Here is a 25,012-nt window from a genome sequence, read left to right as displayed (position 1 = left end):
AGGCTCAGAGGCCATGGCTCACAGGCCCAGCCACCCCGTGGCATGTGGGATCTTCCCGGACCAGGGCACAAACCTGTGTCCCCTGCATCGGCAGGCAGACTCTCAACCACTGCGCCACCAGGGAAGCCCCTGTGCAAAAGCTTTTAATTTTAATTAGGTCCCATTTGTTTATTTTTGGTTTTATTTTCATTACTCTAGGAGGTGAATCAAAAAAGATCTTGCTATGATTTATGTCAAAGAGTGTTCTTCCTATGTTTTCCTCTAAGAGTTTTATGGTATCTAGTCTTACACTTAGATCTTTAATCCATTTTGAGTTTATTTTTGTGTATGGTGTTAGAGAATGTTCTAATTTCATTCTTTAACATGTAGCTGTCCAGTTTTCCCAGCACCACTTATTGAAGAGACTGTCTTTTGTCCATTGTATATTGTTGCCTCCTTTGTTATAGTTTAGGAGACCATAGGTGCATGAGTTTATCTCTGGACTTTCTATCACAACCCCAACAAAGAGAGAGCCCGTGCTTCCCCACAGCTCCAGCAGGAGTCTTGAGGTTGATTCCCATTAGTTTGTCCCCAAACCAATTACTTTAGCTTTGCAGACTCAGCACTGGACAAGCTTTGGTCGGGTGTTGAGCTCTGGACATGGGAACAGAGGTGGGTGGGAAATGAAGTCCATCCCTCCTAGTCACACGGACTGAGCGTGGCTAAGGGTTGGGTCCCCAAAGAAGAAAAGAGGATCTATTATCTATAAAAACAACCTTTCCTGAACCTACCATTCTTAGGAAGAAACTAGAACTTGGTCTCTTGGTACAACTCAGACCAGGTAAATGCAGGTGAAAGTATCCAACCCAGAGCGAATCATTCACCCATAATTGGAGACATCAGTCTGCAGGCTCACTCGCTTATCTCCATCATGCCATGGATAAACGATACTTTTGTGCACTGACCTTGATTTGTTGGACAAGTTCCCCCAACCTGTTGCTCAACCCCAGGGTGCTGCTTAGGCTAACCCTCTCCATGGGGTGTTCCCAGGAACACAACAATGGTCCCTTGATCTATATTCCTGTTTTTTTTGCTAGTACCATACTGTTTTGATTAGTGTGGCTTTGTAGTATAGTCTCAAGTGAGGGAGCCTGTTTCCTACAGCCCCGTTTTCCTTTTTCAACATTGCTTTGGCGTTCGGTGTCTTTTGTGTTTCCATACAAATTGTAAAATTATTTGTTCTAATTCTGTAAAAAATGCTCTGTAAAGAATCAATGACAATGTTGATTCTTCCAATCCAAGAACATGGTATATCTCTCCATCTGTTTGTATCATCTTTAATTTCTTTCATCAGTATCTTACAGTTTTCGGAGTACCGGTCTTTTGCCTCCTTACGTAGGTTTATTCCTAGGTATTTTATTCTTTTGGATGCCATGGTAAATGGGATATTTTCTTTAATTTCTCTTTCTGATCTTTCATTTTTAGTGTATAGGAGTGCAAGAGATTTCTTCATATTAATTTTGTATCCTGCAACTTTACCGAATTCATTGATGAGCTCTGGTAGTTTTCTGGTAGTATCTTTAGGATTTTCTATGTATAGTATCGTGTCATCTGCAAACAGTGACAGTTTTACTTCTTCTTTTCCAATTTGAATTCCTTTTGTTTCTTCTTCTTCTCTGACTGCCGTGGCTAGGACTTCCAAAATTGGAATAAAAGTGGTTGAAAGTGGACATCCTTGTCTTGTTCCTGATCTTGTTGAATAAAAGTGGTGAGAGTGAGCATCCTTTTCTTTTTCCTGATCTTGGAGGAAATGCTTTCAGATTTTCACTGGTAAGAACGATGTTTGCGTGGATTTGTCATATACGGCCTTTATTATGTTGAGGTAGGTTCCCTCTGTGCCCACTTTCTAGAGAGTTTTTTATCATAAATGTGGGTTGAATTTTGTCAAAAGCTTTTTTTGCATCTATTGAGATGATCATATTGTTTTTATTCTTTAGTTTGTTAATGTGGTATATCTCATTGATTGATTTACATATGTTGACGAGTCCTTACATCCCTGGAATAAACCCCACTTGATCATGGTGTATGATCCTTTTAATGTGCTGTTGGATTCTGTTTGCTAGTATTTTGTTGAGGATTTTTGCATCTATGTTCATCAGTGATATTGGCCTGTAGTTTTCTTTCTTTGTGACATCCTTGTCTGGTTTTGGTATCAGGGTGATGGTAGCCTCGTAGAATGAGCTTGAGAATGTTTCTTCCTCTGCCATTTTTTGGAAGAGTTTCAGAAGGATTGGTGTTAACTCTTCTCTAAATGTTTGATAGAGTTTGCCTGTGAAGCCATCTGGTCCTGGACTTTTGTTTGTTGGAAGATTTTTAATCACAGTTTCAATTTCAGTACTTGTGATTGATTTGTTTATATTTTCTATTTCTTCCAGGTTCAGTCTTGGAAGGTTGTTCTTGGAAGGTTGTACCTGCTAAGAATTTGTCCATTTCTTCTAGGTTGTCCATTTTATTGGCGTATAGTTGCTTGTAGTAGTCTCTTGTGATCCTTTGTATTTCTGTCATATCCATTGTAACTTCTTTTTTATTCTACTTTTTTTGATTTGGGTCCTCTCCCTTTTTTTCTTAATGAGTCTGGCTAAAGGTTTATCAATTTGGTTTATCTTCTCGAAGAACCAGCTTTTAGTTTCATTGATCTTTGCTATTGTTTTTTTTCCTTTCCATTTCATTGATTTCTGCTCTGATCTTTCTGATTTTCCTTTTACTAACTTTAGGTTTTGTTTGTTCTTCTTTCTCTAGTTGCTTTAGTTGGTTTATTTGAGATTTTTCTTGTTTCCTGAGGTAGGATTGTATTGTGATAAACTTCCCTCTTAGAACTGCTTTTGCTGTGTCCCATAGGTTTTGGATTGTTGTGTTTTCGTTGTCATTGCCTCTAGATATTTTTTATTTCCTTTTTGATTTTTTCAGTGATCCATTGGTTGTTTAGTAACGTATTGTTTAGCATCCATGTGTTTGGGTTTTTTACAGTTTTTTTCCTCTAATTGATTTCTAATCTCAAAGCATTGTGTTCGGAAAAGATGCTTGATATGATTTTGGTTTTCTTAAATTTACCGAGGCTTGATTTGTGGCCCATGATGTGCTCTTTCCTGGATAATGTTCCATGTGTACTTGAGAAGAAGTGTATTCTGCTGCTTTCGGATGGAATGACCTATAAATATCAATTAAATCTGTCTGGTCTAATGTGTCACTTAAGGCTTGTGTTTTCCTTATTAATTTTCTGTCTGGATGATCTGTCCACGTGTATAACTGGTGTGTTAAATTCCCCCACTGTGAATGTGTTACTGTCGATTTCCACTTCTAAGGCTGTTAGCATTTGCCTTGTATATTGATGTGTTCCTATGTTGAATGCATAGATATTTACAATTGTTATATCTTCTTCCTGGATTGATCCTTTGGTCATTATGTAGTGTCCTTCCTTGTCTCTTGTAACAGTCTTTAAATTAAAGTCTATTTTGTCTCATATGAGTATTGCTACTTCAGCTTTCTTTTGATTTCCATTTGCTTGGAATATCTTTTTTCCATCCCCTTACTTTCAGTCTGTATGTTTCCCTAGAGTTGAAGTGGGTCTCTTATAGATAGCATGTTTATGGGTCTTGTTTTTTTATGTATTCAGCTAGTCTGTGTCTTTTGTTTGGAGCATTTAATCCATTTACATTTAAGGTAATTATCAATATATATGTTCCTATTGCCAGTTTCTTAATTGTTGTGGGTTTTTTTGTTTTTTTGTGTGTTTTTTTTGCGGTACGCGGGCCTCTCACTGTTGTGGCCTCTCCCGTTGCGGAGCACAAGCTCCAGACATGCAGGCTCATTGGCCATGGCTCACAGGCCTAGCCACTCCGCGGCATGTGGGATCTTCCCGGACTGGGGCATGAACCCATGTCCCCTGCATCGGCAGGCAGACTCTCAGCCACTGTGCCACCAGGGAAGCCCTGTGGGTTTGTTTTTGTAGCTCTTTTTTTCTTCCCTTCCTCTTTTGTTCTTTTCTCTTGTGGTTTGATGACCATCTTTAGTGTTGTGTTTACGTTTCTGTTCCTTTTTTTGTGTGTGCATCTATTGTAGTTTTGGGTTTGCTGTTCCCATGAGGTTTTGATATAGCAGTCTATATATGTATAAGGTTGTTTTAAGTTGCTGGTCTCTTTCCTCCCTAGAGAAGTTCCTTTAGCATTTATTGTAAAGCTGGTTTGGTGGTGCTAAATTCTCTTAGCTTTTGCTTGTCTGTAAAGCTTTTGATTTCTCTGTCGAATCTGAATGAGAACCTTGCTGGGTAGTGTATTCTTGGTTGTAGGTTTTTCCCTTTCATTGCTTTAAGTATATCGTGCCACTCTCTTCAGACCTGCACAGTTTCTGCTGAAAAATCAGTTGTTATCTTATGGGGATTCTCTTGTATGTTAAATGTTACTTTTCTCTTGTTACTTTCAGTATTTTTTCTTTGTTTTTAATTTTTGTCAGTTTGATTAATATGAGTCTCAGCATGTTCCTCCTTGGGTTCATCTTGTATGTGATTATCTGCACTTCCTGGAGTTGAATGATTGTTTACATTCTCATGTTAGGGAAGTTTCAGCTATAATATCTTCAGATATTTTCTCAGACCCTTTTTCTTTCTCTTCTCCTTCTGGGATCCTATAATGCAAATATTGGTGCATTTAATATTGTCCCAGAGGTCTCTGATACTGTCCTCATTTCTTTTCATTCTTTTTTCTTTGTTCTGTGGCAGTGATTTCCACCGTTCTGTCTTCCAGGTCACTTATTCATTCTTCTTCCTCAATTATTCTCCTATTGATTCCTTCTAGTGTATTTTTTATTTCAGTTATCGTATTGTTCATCTCTGTTTGTTGTTTAACTCTTCTAGCTCTTTGTTAAACATTTCTTGTATATTTTTGATCTGTGCCTCCATTCTTTTTCCGAGATTTTGGATCATCCTTACTATCATTACTCTGAATTCTTTTTCAGGTAGATTGCCTGTCTCCTCTTCATTTAGTTGTTCTTGTGGGTTTTTATCTTGTTCCTTCGTTTGCAACATATTTCCCTGTCCTTTCATTTTCTAACTTTTTATGTATGGGATCTCCTTTCCACAGGCTGCAGGATCATAGTTCTGCTTGCTTTTGGTGTCTGTCCCCTGGTGGGTGAGGTTGGCCCAGGGGCTCGTGCAAGCTTCCTGGTGGGAGGGACTGGTGCCTGCCGTTTGATGGGTGGAGCTGGGTGGGTCTTTTCTCTCGTGTGCAGGGCTGTGTCAAGGGGTGTGTTTTGAGGTGGCTGTGAGCTCAGTACGACTTTAGGCAGCCTTTCTTCTGATGGGTGGGGCTGTGTTCCTATCTTGATGGTTGTTTGGCCTGAGGCTTCCCAGCACTGGAGCCTGCAGGTTGTGGGGTAGGGCTGGGTCATGGTGCCAAAACGTGGACCTTCAGGAGAGCTCACTCTGATCAGTATCCCTGTGGCTTCTGCTGCCAGTGTCCTTGCTGTCACAGTGAGCTATAGTTGACCTTTGCCCCTCCAGGAGACCCTCAAAGACCCCTAGCTAGGTGTAGCCATGTTTCTTTGGAGATACTGCTTTATGCTGGGTCCCAGTGCACGTGAGACCTTGTGTGCACCCTCCAAGAGTGGAATCTCTTTTTCCTCCAGCCCTGTGGAGCTCCTGCACTCAAGCACTGCTGGCGTTGAAGCCTAAATGCTCTGGGCGGTTCTTCTGGCAAATGCCAGACCGTCAGACTATCTTGTAGGGCCATTTTATATGGGAACGTCCCTGTGTAGCCTGCGTGGTTTAATATTTTTTGGTGTGAGGGCTGTTTATGGATGTCCGCCACCTCTTTCCTCGCTGTATGTTGGCCATTGTCCCCTTTATAGGAGGTGTGACTGATGTTGTGGTGACCAGAGCCTGCACTGGATATTGAGCAGAGCCTGCCCTTTGCTCTGTGGTTGTCACTGCTGTGTCAGAAGTGGGGTCTGCTCCAAAGTTGTTGGATTAGAGACCCCAGATCTGTTTCTTAGCTGGTCTGTGGTGTGAGGTTGGAGGGATTGGAGCACTCAAATTGGGAGGGAAGCCACTGAGTATTCCTCCTCTGGAGCTGTTCACCTGTGGTGTGCTCTGTTATGTCACCTTTCACCTGTTGTTCAAGCTGTCATATTACAGTGTTTTTGGTGCTGCTCTCAGCTCCACCTTAACTGTGGGTATGCCGGCAGTTGGCCTGGTGTCTCTCAGACGTTGTTTCCACCAGACCACCAGTGTAGATCCACTGAAGTCAGGTCCCAGGTTTGCAGTAATCATGGATCTGGACCCTCTGTGGGTGTTATGGGGGCAACTCAGACTCTGGCCTGGCCCAAGCCCCATGTGTATGTGCCTGCATAGTCTACAGCAGCTAAAGGTAGACCTGTCTTGGCTGCGGGAGCACTCATCCATTTAGATGTTCCGTAGCCACTGAGTTTACAAAGTCAATGGCAGTGGTGTCAATTTATGGTTTGCCCAGCTGTGGGAAGAGATTTCAGCTTTTCTTCCTTAGTTGCATGGCCCCTGGGGCTCAGCTGTGGTTTCAGCCCCACCTCTGCATGTGGGCCACCCACAGGGGTCTGTTTCCGAGGCTGCCCCGGAGTACATGAGTCCGCCCTGGTGAGGAGGGGCATGGAGGTGGTGGCAGCCAGGGTCCCTGGAGCCCTGGTGGGGACAGGCACACAGGGGATCCAGCGGCTGCAGTCTCAAGAGAGCCAGCCCCAGCGGGGGCCCTTCCTAGTGCATGGGGAGGCAGGGGCTGGCACGTGGGGAGAGAGGCTGCAAATGGCCCCGCCCCTTGTGTGTCACTCAACAGTGGCTCTTCGCTTCTGTGGCGGTCTGCACTTCTTCCACAAGCATTCCCAGTTGTGGACTTCGTCACTCCTGTCCTCTCAGGCTGCCTCCTCGCAGTCAACAGCAGTCCTCTCCCCAAGTTTGCTTTTCAAACCCCACATTCCGGCACCCAACCCCTGTCCAAACCAGTGGACACATGTCTCAGGCAGGGCTTGCAGGGCTGTGGCATGGACCCTCTGTGTAGGTCTCACTCTGTCCTGCCTGCCACAGATCGGTTGCTGTGCTCTCCTGTGATAGCCCCCAAGTCTCCCCTTCTGTCCCATCTGATCTCCTCGCCAGTGAGGGGGCTTCCCTGGAAGTGATAACCTCTCCTTTCCTTCAGCACCCCCCTTCTTGGACGCAGGTCATGTCCCACTTCCTCTCCTCTTCCTTTTCTCTTCTTTCTTTCATCCTACCTAGTTATGTGGGGATCTTTCTTGTCCTTTTAGGTGTCTGAGCTCTTCTGCTAGTGTTCGCATCTGGTGCTCTGTGAGAATCATTCCATTTGTAAATGTATTCTTGATGCCTTTGTGGGGAGAGATGAACTCCACGTCTTCTTACTCCTCCACCATCTTGACTCTCTTTTGTCATCTTTTTACTTTTAATCTGTCTCTGTACTGAAAATGGGTTTGTTATAGAACCCATATAATTGGTTTTTGCTTCTCTATCCACTCTGACAGTCTCTGTCTCTTACTGGAATGTTCAGTCCATTTACATTAATGCAGTTTTTGATGTTTGGCTTTAAACCTACTGTCTTCCTATTTGTTTTCTATTTTTCCCAACTGTTAACTTTGTTACTTTTTCCTCCTTTGAATTGAATATTTTTTAGTATTCCATTTTTTCCCTCCACTATTAGCTGTATCTAGTCTTAGATTTAAGGTTTACAATATACATATTTAACATATCACAGTCTACCTTCAAATCATGTTATACTATTTCATGTATAATATAACACTCTCATACTCCATCTGCTTCGTTTGTGGTCATACCTTTATTTTTAAAGGTCATACATCACACAATATTTTTTTCTTTAAACAGTTATATTTTAAAGAGATGAAGATATTTGCCATTTCTTGTATTCTTCATTCTTTAGATCTGTTTTCCATACTTCTGCTTGATATACCTACCCTCTCAATTTTTGTGGTACCAGTTTGCTAGTCACTAATTCTCTGTTTTTGTTTCTCTGATAAAGAGTATTTTCCTTGCTTAAGAAAACCTTTTTATTTTGAAATGACTATCAATTCACATGAAGTTGCAAAAATAGTACCTCTAGGGCTTCCCTGGTGGCGCAGTGGTTGAGAATCCGCCTGCTGATGCAGGGGACGCGGGTTCGTGCCCCGGTCCGGGAAGATCCCACATGCCGCGGAGCAGTTGGGCCCGTGAGCCATGGCTGCTGAGCCTGCGCATCCGGAGCCTGTGCTCCGCAACGGGAGAGGCCACAACAGTGAGAGGCCTGCATACGGCAAAAAAAAAAAAAACATAGTACCTCTAGAGAGGTCCTGTGTATCCTTCAGTTTCCCTCAAAGGTAACATCTAACATAACTATAGTCTAGTATTAAAACCAGGAAACTGACATTGGTACAATCCACAGACATTATTCAGATTTCACCAGTTTTGTATGCACTCATGTGTTTTTGAGTCCTTTAATTTTTGAAGGGTATTTTTCACTAGGTATAGAATTGTCAGTTGACTGTTTTTGTGTTTTGTTTTCTTTTGTTAGTTTAAAGATGTCCTCCCTTTGTCTTCCGTGTTGTATAGTTTCTGACTAAAAGTCCACATAATTCTTCTCTTTCTACTTTGGTACGTAATGTGTCTTTTTTCTCTGCTTTTAAGACATTCTCTTTGTTAGTGGTTTTCAGCAATTTCATAATTATGTGCTTTCTCAGTTTTGTGTGGGGAGTGTATTTAGTCTGCCTGAAGTTTGTTGAGCTTTTTGAATCTGTGGGTTTATTGTTTGCATCAAATTTGGAAAGTTTTGGTCATTATTTCTTCAAACATTTTTCCTGTACTCCCTATTTCCCTCCCCCACCTGAGAGTCCAATTATACTTCTGTTAGACTACTTGATATTTTCACATTGATAATATCTGTGATATTAGGTTACTGATGAGCTGTTTTCAGCCTTTTTTCTTATGTTCTTTATTTGGATAGATTCTATTGCTATGTCTTCAGTAGGTTACTGATCTTTTCTTTGTAGTGTCTAGTATGCCCCTATTCTTAAGCAGAGAGATGTTCATTTTGATATATTATACATCTATAGAAGTTCCATTTGATTCTCCCTTATAACTTCAGCTTATTTTCTCATTATATTAATGTTTTGCTTTAATCACTTATGTATAATTAAAATAGCTGTTTTGACAGCCTTGTTCACTGTACCCATTATATTTCTCATTTATGGGTTTGTTTCTATTGACTGATTCTTTTTCTCCTGGATATCGGTTACATTTTCCTGCTTCTTGGCTTGGTTAGTGATTTTTTACCAGATGCTAGACACTGAATATTGTATTGTTGAGCGTTTCTCTTTAGTGTGCTTTTTGAAGACAGTGTTGAATTTTGACAGGTAGTTATTTGCCAGTTTAATCACTTTGAGACCTGTTTTTAAGTTTTGCTAGAGTGTGTCTAGAGCAGCCTTCAGGAATAGTTCAGCTCTACCCTTAAGTCTTCCCCTAAAGAGGCCTTTCAGGATCTCCACCGAATGTCCCTGATGATCACTGAGGATTGTCATTCTGGGTGATTAGACCTCAGATGTCTTCCTGCCCTGTGTGAGCTATGGGAATTGTTCTATTTACAGCTCCCTAATTGTGCTTTATCTGGCCTTCTTGAATTTTCATGTATTTAGGTGTAGCCTAATAGACTGAAGGGATTTCCTGTGTAGATTCGTGAAGCTCTCTCCTAGTGTAGTTCCTCCTTACTTGAACCTTCACACAAATTCCCAGCTGCCTGTCTCCTCCAGCTGTGTTCTGTTTCCTCAACTCAGTGGACCTCTGGGCTCTGTTTGTATTTTCTCTTCCCTGTAGCCTCATTGTGGATATTGCCTCCCAGAAGAATGCTGGGGTGATTGTAGGACTTGTTCTGATTTTCCCTTTTCTCAGGAGTCACAACCCGACTGTTTTCCAGTATTTCTAAACAGTTATTAAACATATCTTAATCATTTTTTCTAGTTGTTTACAGTGCATTTTTGTGTTACATGTTTATTATTTCTTCATGGCCGGAAGACTTAATCTCACTTTTGTTTTGTTTTTTTGGTTAAGTTAAAGTTATTGGTCACTCCACAAGTTTCTCTGACCATGGATTTGTCATATTAACACTCATCTTAACATCAGTAACTCACCTTTTTAAAAAAAATGTCTGCCCTCTTGTTATCTTGTTCCAGGTAAAATTGATCTCTGTGTCATTTCATAAAGCTGCTTTGTTCTTTTCTGCTTTCATAGTAAAAACTCTTCAAAAGCATTTTCTCACCTTCTTCATTTCCTTATATTGTAAAGAAAGCTTTTTTCATTTTTGCCTGTATTTATCCTGCAAAATCATATATGAATGTACCTTATCTTTGTTTAATATTGCATATCTATCATGTACATATAAGAGTTGTATATTCTCATTTTTATATATTTTATTACATAGCTCTACCCCTTCCCCCATATTCTTTATTTCCTTCTTTTCCAGCTTAGGTTCCATGGTGCACAACTTAATTATCCATTGAATATATTCTTAATTTCCCTGCCAGTGTAGTGCGTGGCAAAACCCAACCTAATTTCCCCCATACTGCTTGTCTATATGGCTGGACAAAAATACACAACCAAGAGGATTGGTCCTACTTTAACTTATTTACAAATATCAAGTGTAATGCTATTTTCCTCTCCTACTTTCTGAGAAGGTAGTCCCCTCTCCCACTTTCAGAGTTGATTATTAAACAGGTTATTTTTTCTCCTCATGTTTCCAATACCTCTTCCAACATTACCATTCTCAGTTCACAACTTCCCCCTCTTTTACTAAGAAAACAGTAAATTTTACATCAGTCTCTTGGCCTTTGTACGCATCTACTCTTCTTTCCCCCTCATTACCATGGATTACTATCTCTTCTGTCTAAAGCTGATCACCTCACTGTGCACTGGATCCTATAGTCTGTCTTACTCAAGGACTTTGCTCCTACAATTATCCTGTTTTCCATTCTCTTGCAAAAATCACATTTACTCTATCTATGAAATTACTTGCATTAGCATACAGACATGCCACAGGATCTCCAATATATATATTTTAAAACTTCCATAGATCTCATATGTACCTCTTGCCCTGTATCATTACTCTCCTTTATAGCAAAGCTTCTTAAAATAGTTGTCTCTACTCAATTTTTCTATTCCTCATTTGCCATTCTCTTGAAACTACAACAGTTAGGCTTCTATCTCTACTCTGCCTCTGAAACCATTCTTAACAAGGTCACTAGTAAGCCACATTGCCAGTTCTAGTCAGTTATTATTCCTCATAGTAATTTATATCTCAGCAACATTTGACATAGTTGATTTCTCCCTCCTTGAAACACTTGATTTGGCTTCTGGAGCATCACACTCGTAATTTTCTTCCTTATTTTCCTGACCTTTCTATGTTGGAGTGTCCAAGGCTCAGTCCTTGGCTCTGTGCTGTCTACATCCAATTCTGAGATGCACTCATTCATTTCCATGGCTTTACGTACCATCTATATGTTGATCACTCTCACATTTCTACTTCTTGCTCGGATCTTTCTTTGAGCTCCAGACTCTTATTAACATCTTGCTTCCCACTTGATATCAGTACTTGGTATGTTAAACATCCTATGTCCTAAAGAGGGAGCTCTTGCTTCCCTGCTCTCTGCAGACCTTCTCCTTTTCTCCCTCTCAGTAAAAACATTGAGTTATTTAGGCCAAAATCCAAGAGTCATCTTGATCCTTCTCTTTCCTCACACCATCATCCAATCCATCAACGAGTCCTGCCAATTCTGTCTTCAAAATACTTGGAATTAACTACTTCTCAAAAACTCATTACTCCCACCCAAGCCCAAGCTACTGTGTTTCACTTACACTATTCTAATGACCTCCTAGATTTCCTACACTCAGTAGCAATACCACAGTAGCTAGAGTACAGTTGACCCTTGAACAGCCTGGGGTCTAGGGGCGCCGATCCTCTGAACAATCTAAAATCCCCATATAATTTATAGTCGGCCCTGTGTATCCCCAGTTCCTATGTACCCGTGGTTCCACATCCGCAGATTCAACCAACTGTGGATCGTGTATTACTGTAGTATTTACTATTGAAAAATTTCTGTGTGTAAGTGGACCCACATAGTTGAAACCCATGTTGGCTCAACTGCAATCCTTAAAAAAACTTAGGATAACACACACACACACACACACACACACACACACAAACACACATTGACTAAAAACCCTCCAGACTTCCCATGTCATTCAGAATAAAATCCAAACTATGAAGCAGGGTTTACAAGGTCCACCTAAGGTCACCCTGGGTGTTTCTGCAATCTCGAGACCTAACACTGCCTGTGTCACTGAGCTGAAGCCACACTGACCATGTAGGTGATCTCTGAATATATTAAATGCATTCCAGCCTCAGGGTCTTTGTCTTCTTTGTTCCTCCAGATCTATACATGAATCATTCCCTCATTTGGAACCTTTCCCTAACCACTGTATTTTAAATAATTATGTCCCTCCCCATTGCTCTGTCCTCTTTTTTTTCCTTCTTCCTTGTTTTTAGAGGGGTTGGTGGTGCTTCACTGCACGGCTTGTGGGATCTTAGTTCCCTGACTAGGGATTGAACCAAGCCCAGCAGTGGAAGCACGGAGTCCTAACCACTGGACCGCCAGGGAATTCCCTACTCAGTTCTCTTACCCTTTCTTTTTCTTCATAGCCCTTCTCACTGTCAGATGTTACATACGAGTGTGTATGTATTTATGTGTTTATCATCTGTCTCTTCCTCTAGAGTGCAAGCTTTACTAGAGGAGAATTTTGGTTAATTGTCATGTGCCCATCACATAGAATAGTACCTGGCAACGTAGTAAGTGCTCAATAAATGTGTTGAATAAGTAAAACCTATTAGGCATAGATATTACTACTCCCAATTTCAGATGTAGAAACTGAATCTACCACAGCTCGCAGGTTTTCTGATTCCAAGTTTATTGCTTTTTGAACCTCAGCCACTTGTTTCTAGAACCTTATCTGATCGTTTATTTGTCCTCATCTGATTTCTCCTCATCAGAAATACTATGGTTGTTTTCGTTACTCTTTAAGCATTTGCTACATTTGTTTTGTACTGTTACTGATGCATACCTCTTTCTCGCACTATCCCAGTACCTTATGAATGCTTTAAAAATTATGGGAGAATCACAAATTATTTCTCCTTAGATCTCTTAGTATTTGAGTTTTAAACTTAGACTTGATTTTCTTTAAGCTATCCAGCTTTTTCTTTTAAAACTAATGTGAAATTCAAGATTTGAGATTTTTCATAAAAATTTTCTCTAGCAACCTGTAAACTTCTTAATTTGGGAGGTAATAATAGATTTGCTTTAGGAGAGAGTTTTCATCCTAAAACTACTCAATATTGGTATCTTGTCTGCACTTTGTAAAAAGTACTTAAGTATGATTGAAAACAGAAGTGTTTTCAAGTTTTTGTTAAGATTATCCCTTTCTTAATGGATTTTCTCGCATAGGAAAATTTTATTTCCTACTTCACTATTCTTCTGACTATCCTTTTTCTTTTTCACTTTTCCCAAGAAGTGGGGCAATATTGATTCAGCAGTAGGGGAACATCATGTGGTAAAAAAAGGTTTTCTTTTTTCTATGAAGTAGGTTACAGAGCCACTAGCAGGAAAGAGAAGGGCAAAGATTCATTTCCATATTCTTATGAGAAGAGGCTGAAATGAGGCAGCAAGAATTGTGCCTTGGTAGCTAATGAGAGTCTCTGCCTTTTCCGCGTGAACAGTGAGAGAAATCAGGCTGCTCTTAGTGTAGCTACCACCCACAAAGCTGTGAAGAAGGCTGGTGAGAGCAGATGGTATCCAGGCACAGTTTGATTTGTGTAGAAACCTGCATAAAGAGCAGCATGTGTTTTGTTTTGTTTTGTTTTCCCCTTAATTACTGAGAGCCAGGGAGATCAGTGTTCAAATAAAACATAGTGATACAGCCAGGAGAAAAAATTGTAAGAGAAGAAAACAGACAACTACGTTGTTAACTGCATCATTTCAATTCCATGATATTTTCTGAGAGTGTCTGCTTTGTATAATGCTCTGTACCAGGCATTGTAGGACATGCAAAGAAGAGTAAGTTAAATATTACAAAATAAATTCAGTTCAGTAAACATGTCACTAGTGCCTTTTATATGCTGCTGAAGTGCTGGGAATATAGAAATTAAAGTAGTTCTATCCTTAAGGAGCTTACAATATAGTGGGGGAAATGAAGTAAATGGATAGTTTCGGTTCCACACAAGCAGGTTCTATGATATATGTATATCAAGATGCTACAGAAGCTCTGAAGAAAGGGTACTTAATTCAACCTGGGAGGATAGTGAGGAAGACAGTGAGGGAAGGCTTCTGGGAGAAGGTAAAGCCCCAGTGTACAGCCCTGAGTCTTGAAGGATGAATAGTTGTTAGCCAGGTAAAAATGAGGGGTAGGGAGAGATCAGGGCAGAAGGAAGAGTATGAGCAAAGGGTCGGAGGCAGGAAATATCATGGCTGTTTGGGAGAGATCCAAGCAAGTACTGCTCTTGTAGCTGAAGGTAACATTTGTGGGAGGAGATGAGATTATGGTACCAGATTGTGATGGAGTTTGGAGCTTATCCTGTATGTTCATGTTTCTTCCTGTGTGGCCTGTAGACTCTGCAACAGCAACTCTAGAATATTTGCAGAAATGCAGGTCTAAACCCACACCAAGATATGGAAAATATCCATAGAATCTGTTGTTTTTGCTCAGAATTGGGATTTTCCTATATTGCTAATGTACAATAGAATGCTCTGTATTTAACAAATATTTTTTAAGTGATATATTTCATCAGGTTTACACAAACACAGTATTTATGAGAGAATTTATGTCTTACATTGGTGTTTTGGGAGGTTCCCAAGAGAAGAACCATGATTATAAAATGTTGTTTATAAAGTAAATGTAGAAGACATGTATACTGACTTTGGGATCAATAAAAAGGCAGGAAATTCCAAACAAAAAGCAATTTGGAAGCCTAATTTGTGACTACATCTTTAAGGATATATTTTCCTAAAACCAGTTCAGAGTGAGAATTCCCTGAGACCTCTGTCACTCAGCGTTCAGTCTCTGGCCGTGTGTGTGTGTATACAGTTTAGGAGAAAGCAAGGAATATGGAAATGGAAAACGTTTCAGAATAATAGAAAGAACTTATGATATGTTTATAAATGTTCTACATATCTCTCTTACTGTACAGGAATTAGAGGATAAAAGAAGACTACAAAAACAAGCTGCCGCTAGTCTAAGTGCCATGGAAGTTCGCTTGAATAGAGCTCTAGAAGAAGCAGAAAAGTATAAACTGGAGTTAAGTAAACTAAAGCAAAATAACAAGGTATGGAAAAACTGAATAATTTGGGTAGTGATCACCTTTGGTAACTTTCTCTTTTAGGCAAGACTCGAAAGTGATAGTTTTTAAATTATAATTCTTGATGTCACGGTAAACACACCTCTTTTCAGAAGAAATATCCTTATTAGCAATATGTACATTTCCAATAAGTTAGAATTATATTGCTTGGACTAGTGCCATACTTGGGTGATAGCAGAACTCTTTGGAGAATTCATCCATTTTTTCATCCAACAGATCTTTATTGTGTGCCCATCTTATATGCCAGACACCTTTCTAATCTCTTGGAATAAATAAATGGTGGGGAAAAGTCTGTTTTGAATCTCAAGTCTGTTCTATCCCTCTCTGAGCCTCAATTTTCTAATATATAATGCAAGGGGCTATTTTACAGGGCAGTGGTTCTCAAACTTGAGCATATATCAGAATCACCTGGAGGGTTTATTTAAACATAGATTCCTGGGTCCCACCCACAGATTTTTCTTATTCAGTAGATTTGGGGTGAGACTTGAGAATGTGCAGGTTTTTTTGTTTTTTGGTTTTTTTTTTTAACTTTTATTGGAGTGTAGTTGATTTACACTGTTGTGTTAGTTTCTGCTGTACAGCGAAGTGAATCAGTTATACATATATATATCCATTCTTTTTTAGATTCTATTCCCATATAGGCCATTACAGAGAATTGAGTAGAGTTCCCTGTGCTATACAGTACTGTGTGTATGTCAATTCCAACCTTCCAGTTTATCCCTCCCCACTTTACCCTCTGGTAACCATGTTTGTTTTCTAGATCTGTGACTCTATTTCTGTATTGTAGATAAGTTCATTTGCACCCTTTTCTTAGATTCCACATATAAGCAATATCATATGGTATTTGTCTTTCTCTGTTTGACTTACTTCACTCACTATGATGATCTCTAGGTCCATCCATGTTGCTGCAAATGGCACTATATTGTTCTTTTTTATGGCTGAGTAATATTCCATTTGTGTGTGTGTGTGTGTGTGTGTGTGTGTGTGTGTGTACACACACACACATATATATATATATATATATATACACACACACATATATATATATACACACACTACATCGTCTTTATCCATTCCACTGTTGATGGACATTTAGGTTGCTTCCATGTCCTGGTTATTGTAAATAGTGCTGCAGTGAACATTGGGGTGCATGTATCTTTTCAAATTATGGTTTCCTCCAGATATGTGCCCAGGAATGGGATTGCTGGATCATATAGTACCTGAATTTTTAGTTTTTTAAGGAACCTCCATACTGTTCTTCATAGTGTCTGTATCAATTTACATTCCCACCAACAGTGCAGGAGGGTTCCCTTTTCTCCACACCCTCTCCTCATTTATTGTTTGTAGACTTTTTGATGATGGCCATTCTGACTGGTGTGAGGTGATACCTCACTGTAATTTTGACTTGCATTTCTCTAATGATTAGTGATGTTGAGCATCTTTTCATGTGCCTCTGGGCCATCTGTATGTCTTCTTTGGAGAAATGTCTATTTAGATCTTCCACCCTTTTTTTTTTTTTTGTGTACACGGGCCTCTCTCTGTTGTGGCCTCTCCCGTTGCGGAGCACAGGCTCCAGATGCGCAGGCTTAGCGGCCATGGCTCACGGGCCCAGCCACTCTGCGGCATGTGAGATCTTCCCAGACCGGGGCACGAACCCGTGTCCCCTGCATCGGCAGGTGGACTCCCAACCACTGCGCCACCAGGGAAGCCCTTCCACCCATTTTTTGATTGGGTTGTTTGGCTTTTTGATATTGAGCTACATGAGCTGTTTGTATATTTTGGAGATTAATCCCTTGTCAATTGCTTCATTGGCAAATATTTTCTCCCATTCTGAGGGTTGTCTTTTGTTTATGGTTTCCTTTGCTGTGCAAAAGCTTTTAAGTTTAACTAGGTACCGTTTATTTATTTTTATTTTCATTTTCATTACTCTTGGAGGTGGATTGAAAAAGATCTTGCTACGATTTATGTCAGAGAGTGTTCTGCCTATGTTTTCCTCTAAGAGTTTTTATAGTATCTGCCTTACATTTATGTCTTTAATCCATTTTGAGTTTATTTTAGTGTATGGTGGTAGGGAGTGTTCTAATTTCATTCTTTTACATGTAGCTGTCCAGTTTTACCAGCACCACTTACTGAAGAGACTGTCTTTACTCCATTGTATATTCCTGCCTTCTTTGTCATAGGTTGGGTGACCATAGCTGTGTGGGTCTGTCTCTGGACTTTCTATCGTGGTCCATTGATCTGTATTTCTGTTTTTGTGCTGGTACCATACTGTTTTGATTATTGTGCCTTGGTAGTATAGTCTCAAGTCAGGGAGCCTGATTCCTCCAGCTCCTTCTTTCTTTCTCAAGATTGCTTTGGCTATTTGTGGTCTTTTGTGTTTCCATAAAAATTGTAAAATATTTTGTTCTAGTTCTTTGAAAAATGCCATTGGTAACTTGGTAGGGATTGTATGAAATCTGTAGATTGCTTTGAGTAGTATAGTCATTTTCACAATGTTGATTCTTCAATCCAACAACATGGTATATCTCTTCATCTGTTTGTGTCATCTTTTATTTCTTTCATCAGCATCTCATAGTTTTCGGAGTACAGGTCTTTTGTCTCCTTGGGTAGGTTTATTCCTAGGTATTTTATTCTTTTTGATGCCATGGTAAGTGGGATTGTTTCCTTGATTTCTGTTTCTGATCTTCCATTGTTATTGTATAGGAATGCAAAAGATTCCTGTGTATTAATTTTCTATCCTGCAATTTTACCAATGCATTGATGAGCTCTAGTAGTTTTCTGGTAGCATCTTTAGCATTTTCTATGTGTAGTATCATGTCATCTGCAAACAGTGACAGTTTTACTTCTTTTCCAATTTGGATTCCTTCTATTCCTTTTTCTTCTCTGATTGCGTGGCTAGGACTTCCAAAACTGTGTTGAATTATAGTAGTGAGAGTGAACATCCTTGTCTTGTTCCTGATCTTAGAGGAACTGCTTTGTTTTTTACGACTGAGAATGATGTTTGCTGTGGGTTTGTCATGTATGGCCTTTATGATGTTGAGGTGTGTTCCCTCTGCCCGCTTTCTGGAGATTCTTTATCATAATTGGGTGTTGAATTTTGACAAAAGCTTTTTCTGCATTTATTGAGATGATCATGTGGTTTTATTCTTCAATTTGTTTTTTCTTTAATATTAATCTATTTATTTGGTTGCACAGGGTCTTAGTTGCAGCATGCAGGATCTTTGTTGCCGTATGCGGCATCTGTTGCGACATGCGGGATACTTAGTTGCATCATGCAGGATCTAGTTCCCTGACCAGGGATCGAACCCAGTCCCCTGCAATGGGAGCAAGGAGTCTTAACCCTGCTTAACTAGTCTTCACTGGACTGCCAGGGAAGTCCCTATTCAGTTTGTTGATGTGATGTATCAGATTGTTTGATTTCTGTTACTGCAAAATCCTTGCATCCCTGGGATAAATCCCACTTGATCATGGTGTATGATCCTTTTAGTGTGTTGTTGGATTCAGTTTGCTAGTATTTTTTTGAGGATTTTTGCATTTATTTTCATCAGTGATATTTGCCTGTAATTTTCTTTTTTTGTGATACCTTTGTCTGGTTTTGGTGTCAGGGTGATGGTGCCCTCACCTCATAGAATGAGCTTGAGAGTGTTTCCTTTCTCTGCAATTTTTTGGAAGCGTTTCAGAAGGCTAGGTGTTAACTCTTCTCTAAACGTTTGATAGAATTTGCCTGTGAAGCCATCTGGTCCTGGGCTTTTGTTTGTTGGAAGATTTTTAATCACAGTTTGAATTTCAGTACTTGTGATTGGTCTGTTCATATTTTCTGTTTCTTCCTGGTTCAGTCTTGGAAGGTTGTACATTTCTAAGAATTTGTCCATTTCTTCCAGGTTGTCCATTTTATTGGCATATAGTTGCTTGTAGTAGTCTCTTACGATCCTTTGTATTTCTGTGGTGTCCATTGTAACTTCTCCGTTTTCATATCTAAGTTTATTGATTTGAGCCCTCTTCCTTTTTTTCCTTGATGGGTCTGGCTAAAAGTTTATCAATTTTATCTTCTCAAGGAACCAACTTTTAGTTTCATTGATCTTTGCTATTTGTTTTCTTCATCTCTATTTCATTTATTTCTGCTCTGATGTTTATGTTTTCTTTCCTTCTGTTAACTTTAGGTTTTGTTTATTCTTCTTTCTCTAGTTGCTTTAGGCATAAGATTTGGTTGTTTATTTGAGATTTTTCTTGTTTCTTGAGGTAGGAGTGTATTGCTATAAACTTCCCTCTTAGAAATGCTTTTGCTGCATCCGTAGGTTTTGGATTCTCATCTTCTTGTTGTCATTTGTCTCTAGGTATTTTTTTAATTTCCTTTTTGATTTTTTTAGTGATCCATTGGTTATTTAGTAGCATATTGTTTAGCTTCCATGTGTTTGTGTTTTTTACAGGGTTTTTTGCCTGTAATTTATTTCTAATCTCATAGCTTTGTGGTTGGAAAAGATGCTTGATATGATTTCAGTTTTCTTAAATTTACCAAGGCTTGATTTGTGACCCAAGATGTGATCTGTCCTGGAGAATGTACCATGTGCATTTGAGAAGAAAGTGTATTCTGCTGCTTTTGGATGGGATATCCTATAAATATCAATTAAGTCTGTCTGGTCTAATGTGTCATTTAATACTTCTGTTTACTTATTAATTTTCTGTCTCAGTGATCTGTCCATTGTGTAAGAGAGGTGTTAAAGTCCCCCTCTATGGTTGTGTTACTATCAATTTCTCCTTTTATGGCTGTAAGCATTTGCCTTATATATTGAGGTGCTCCTATGTTGGTTGCATATATATTTACAATTGTGTACTTAAATATGCAATTGTAAATTCTTCTTGGATTGATCCCTTGATCATTATGTAACGTCCTTCCTTGTCTTGTAACAGTCTTTATATAAAGTCTATTTTGTCACATATAAGTATTGCTGTTGCAGCTTTGTTTTGATTTCCATTCGCATGGAGTATCTTTTTCCATCCCCTCACTTTCAGTCTGTAAGTATCCCTAGGTCTGAGGTGGGTCTCTTGTAGACAGCATAGATATGGGTCTTGTTTTTGTATCCATTCACCCAGTCTGTGTGTTTTGATTGGAGCATTTAATCTATTTACACTTTAGGTAATTATCAATATGTATGTTCCTATTGCCATTTTCTTAATTGTCATGGGTTTGTTTTTGTAGGTATTTTTTCTTCCCTTACTCCTTTGTTGTTTTCTTTTGTGGTTTGATGACCATCTTTAGTGTTGTGTTGGGTTGCTTTTTCTTTTTTCTATTGTAATTTTCAGGTTTGCACGTCCTATGAGGCTTTGATAAAGCAGTCTTTATATATACAAGGTTGTTTTAAGTTGCTGGTCTCCTAATTTCAAATGCTATTCCCATTTTCTGCATTTGTACTTTTCTCACAGTTGCTGGATTTGATATCATATTTGTGTATGGATGATTTCCTGCCTTTACTGTATGTTTGGCTTTACCAGTGAGCTTTCGCATTTTTTATTTTCTTGTTTCTAGTTGTGACCTCTTCCCCCATCCACCCCCCGCCTAGAGAAGTTCCTTTAGGAGTTTAGAAATTCATTTGTTGTAAAGCTGGTTTGGTGGTAGTTTGACTGGTGTTGTGGTGACCAGAGCCTGCCCTGGATATTGAGTGGGGCCTCCCTTTGCTCTGTGGTTGTCAGTGTCCTGTCAGGGGTGGAGTCTGCTCCCTGATTGTTAGAGTAGAGGCCCCAGATCTGTTTCTTAGCTGTGTTTCTGTACTGTGGTGTGAGGTAGGTGGGAATGGAGCACTCCCACTGGGAGATAAGCCACTGAGTATTCCTCCTCTGGAGCTGTTCACCGTGAATGTGCTCTGTTCTGTCCCCTTTCGCCCATCGTGCGGGCTCACAAAGTACACTGTTGTTGGCGCTGATGTCGGTCCCACCTTAACTGTGGGTATGCCAGCAGTTGGCTCTGGTGACGTTGTTTTCACCAGGCCACTGGCACAGCTTGACTGAAGTCAGGTCCCAGGACTACAGTAGTCGTGCACCTGGACCTGCTGTGGAGCTATGGAAGCAGCTCAGACTCTGGCCTGGCCCAACCTCTGCATGTATGTGCCCACAAAGCCCACAGCTGCTAAAGCCAGACTCGTCCCACCTGCTGGAGCACTTGTCCTTTCAGATGTTTTGCAGGCACTGAATTTAGGAAGCCATCAGCGGAGGTGTAACTCCGCAGTTCACGCAGCTGTGAGGAGAGATTTCAGCTCTTCTTCCCTAGTCACATGGCCCCTGGGGTTCAGCTGTGGTTTCAGCCCCACCTCTGTGTGTTCCTCCCACCAGAGTCTGCTCCAGAGGTTGTCGGAGCACAAGAGCCCATCAGGCAGGAAGGAACTGTGGTGGTGATCGGGGTGAGCAGGCTCCCTAGGCGGGAGGGTGCTGGGGTAGGGATTGGAACATGTCAGCCCATCAGGCAGCAATCAGGTGAGTGGGGCCCCCAGGCTGAGGGAAGGGGTGGAGGAGGCAATAGCAGAGCCATGAGAGCCAGCTCCAGCGGGAGCCCTCCTTAGTGCCCATGGATGCAGGGGCTGGTGCGTGACGGGAGAGGCTGTAATGGCCGCCCTGCCCTTTGCGCATCACTCAACAATGGTTCTTTGCCTCTGTGGAGGTCCAGGCTTCCTCCACGAGCATTCCTGGTTGTGGAGCTCCTTACTCCCGTCCCCTCTGGCTGTCTTCTCACACCCAACAGCAGTCCCCTCCCCAGGTTTGCTCTCCAAACCCCACATTCCAGCCACCAGCAGAAACCTGTCTCAGGCTGAGGTGCACAGGGCTGTGGCACAGACCGTCCCGTCCTGCTTCCTCACCTCTTCCTTTTTCCTTCTTTCTTTTGTCCTATCCAGTTATTTAGGGATCTTTCTTGTCCTTTTAGGTGTCTGAGGTCCTCTGCTAGTGTTCATCAGGTGCTCTGTGAGAATTTTTCTATTTCTAAATGTATTCCTGATGCCTTTGTGGGGAGAGATGAACTCCACGGCCTCCTACTCCTCCACCATCTTGGAAAGTTCAAATGTGCAGGTTTAACAAGTTACCAGCTGATGCTGATGCTAGTGATTCTGAGATTACATTTTGTTAACCACTGTTATGGAGTTATTATAAGGATCACCATTGTGTCTCTAGCATCTAGCCAGTGATTGGTGTAGAATTAACACTCAGTTCCTGAAATATCTGTTGAATAAATGAAGACTCAAATATCAATGGGTGTGAAAGCCTTTTGTACACTCTATAAATACTGGCTATTAGTTTTTGGTTTTGTATCAACCTGAAAGTGACACTCTATTAGGACAATACTTAGTTATTTAACAATGCCTTGGATGATGGATTTAGGTGTCACCCTCCTTACATGCACAGATGATACATTTTGGATTAAATTAGTAACACTTAACAGGACATAGAACTAAATCAATCTTGGTAAGTACAATATTTTTAACAGAGGCAAATAATATTACAGTGACTACAGAGTTTTGTTTTTTTTTTTTCTTTTTTTTTTTTTTTGCGGTACGCGGGCCTCTCACTGTTGTGGCCTCTCCCGTTGCGGAGCACAGGCTCCGGACGTGCAGGCTCAGCGGCCATGGCTCACAGGCCCAGCCGCTCCGCGGCGTGTGGGATCTTCCCGGACCGGGGCATGAACCCGTGTCCCCTGCATCAGCAGGCGGACTCTCAACCACCGTGCCACCAGGGAAGCCCAGAGTTTTAAGATGTTGTCTGTGTGATAGTTTATGCTGTATGATCAGACTGTGTTAACATTCAAGAGCCATCCATAGTATGATGACTGGGAGTTATTAATAGAATGTAATTAATGAACAAGTTAGGAAGTCAGCTTTACAGACTTGCCAGTAATTATGTTATTGGAGTATTATTTCTAATTTTGGTGTATTCTAAAGGGATTTTGAAGAAAATAAAATGTAATAATCATGTAAATGTCAGTATTTGCTAATTCTGGTTTCAGATTTGAGCTCTATTTTAGCACATACATTAGAGAAATAGAAAGAAAAACTTATTTCCATGACAACAGATGACTCTCCTATTCTAGCCAGCCATTTTGCAAATTCAAGTAATCAGGACTTGGTATGTGAACATCTCAGTTCAAAACCATCAACACTATAAAAACAACTTAGATGTGTTCAAGACAAACTTCTGACCCTAGGTCTGCATTTTGGTGATCAATTTAAACATAGTGGGGTGACATTTTGTTGTATATGTTTCTTAAGTATTTACTATCAAGTAGACATTTTGAGAAAAGAGTTCTTAAATGTACTTGTTACATGTATATTGTTTCAGATTTCTGAAAAAATATGTATATGTGTCTTAAGTTTTTGATTCTTAAATTATTTTGCCTTGTTTCTAACTTTGAGGGGTGTTTTCAAGATACGCAGTAAGATTTTCCTTGGAGTCTAATCTGTATATAAGTTTTTCTTTTGTGAGTAGTTATATTTTTTTCCATTTTAATTCTTTGTACCTTGCTTCTCTTTCTGATTCGACGTATTATTATAGTTAGGTAGGCAAGTAAAATTATTCAGGTTTATATGTGTAAGAAATAGTAAGATTTCCATAAAATAGAACAATATTGTCTCATAGTCATCAGAAAGTTAAAGATTTATTTTAAAAACAATGATAAACTCATTCTGCACAGAGCTTGGGAAACAAACTGGTTTAGAGTAACTTTTGAAAAGTCAGTCAACTTAAACCAGATGCCGCATTAGTGCAGGAACCCTGTCTCTTTCACTCCTATGCCTGAGTGCCTGGAACATAATAATTGCCTCTGAAACACACTGAAGGGAGGAATGATGAAAGACAACTCTGTGATGGTTTAACTGCGCATTTGATTAGATGGTTGCTTGAAGTTCATTTAAAATATGTCACCAAGTACATGTTACTTCACTTAGGAACAGATAATTTCTAATTCTTCATTAATTCATTTATAAATATTTATGAGGACCTGCTATGTACCTGTCAGATCTTTACTAGAGGCTGGAGATACAAAGGTGATAAAAAATAAGTATGGTCCTTGTAGTCATGCACCTTACAGTGGAGAAGTTAGATGTTATTTAGACAAAACATCAAGCAAAATTAAGGTGCAACTGTGATGAATGCCATGAAGGAGGGTACATGGTGCTTTGAGCAGGTAACCAGATCAGTGAGTGAATTTTAAAAAATGTAATCCTAAGCTAAGATCTGAAAAACATACAGGAGTTATATATCAGGGGAGAGATTGTGGGCAGAAGGAATAGCATGTAAAAAATGGCTCTGCAGCAAGAAAGAAGACAGGGTAATGAAAGGCAGGGATGGATGTGAAGGGGATGTTGCAAAGGGAGCCTTCAAACACAGGGAGAGGCCAAACCATCTAGGCCTTCAGGCCATGTTAAGTATTATGGATTTTATCCAAAGGGCAGTGTAAAGCCACTGCACTGTTATTTTGAAAAAGATGACAGGAGATGATGCCATGATCAGACATGCATCTGGAAGTACAGTCGTCTCTCAGTGTCCACGGGTGCTCAAGTCTCTTATATAGAATGATGCAGGGG

At 40.1% G+C, this 25,012-nt stretch overlaps 1 protein-coding gene across 4 annotated transcripts in view; it reads left to right on the top strand.

The window, feature by feature from the left end:
- TEX9 (testis expressed 9) overlaps positions 1-25,012 on the top strand; it is a 236,167-nt gene that overhangs the window by 187,613 nt on the left and 23,542 nt on the right. For all 4 annotated transcript variants that reach the window (XM_032621329.1, XM_032621328.1, XM_032621331.1 and 1 more), the window contains one exon: positions 15,285-15,419. In XM_032621329.1, the coding sequence (XP_032477220.1) occupies positions 15,285-15,419 (135 nt within the window). The remainder of the gene's footprint in view (positions 1-15,284; positions 15,420-25,012) is intronic.

Source organism: Phocoena sinus, chromosome 2 (genome assembly GCF_008692025.1).
Source record: "Phocoena sinus isolate mPhoSin1 chromosome 2, mPhoSin1.pri, whole genome shotgun sequence".
Taxonomy (NCBI): Eukaryota; Metazoa; Chordata; class Mammalia; order Artiodactyla; family Phocoenidae; genus Phocoena; species Phocoena sinus.
The sequence above is the reverse complement of the archived record's forward strand: the minus strand, read 5'-3'. Positions and strand labels throughout refer to the sequence as shown.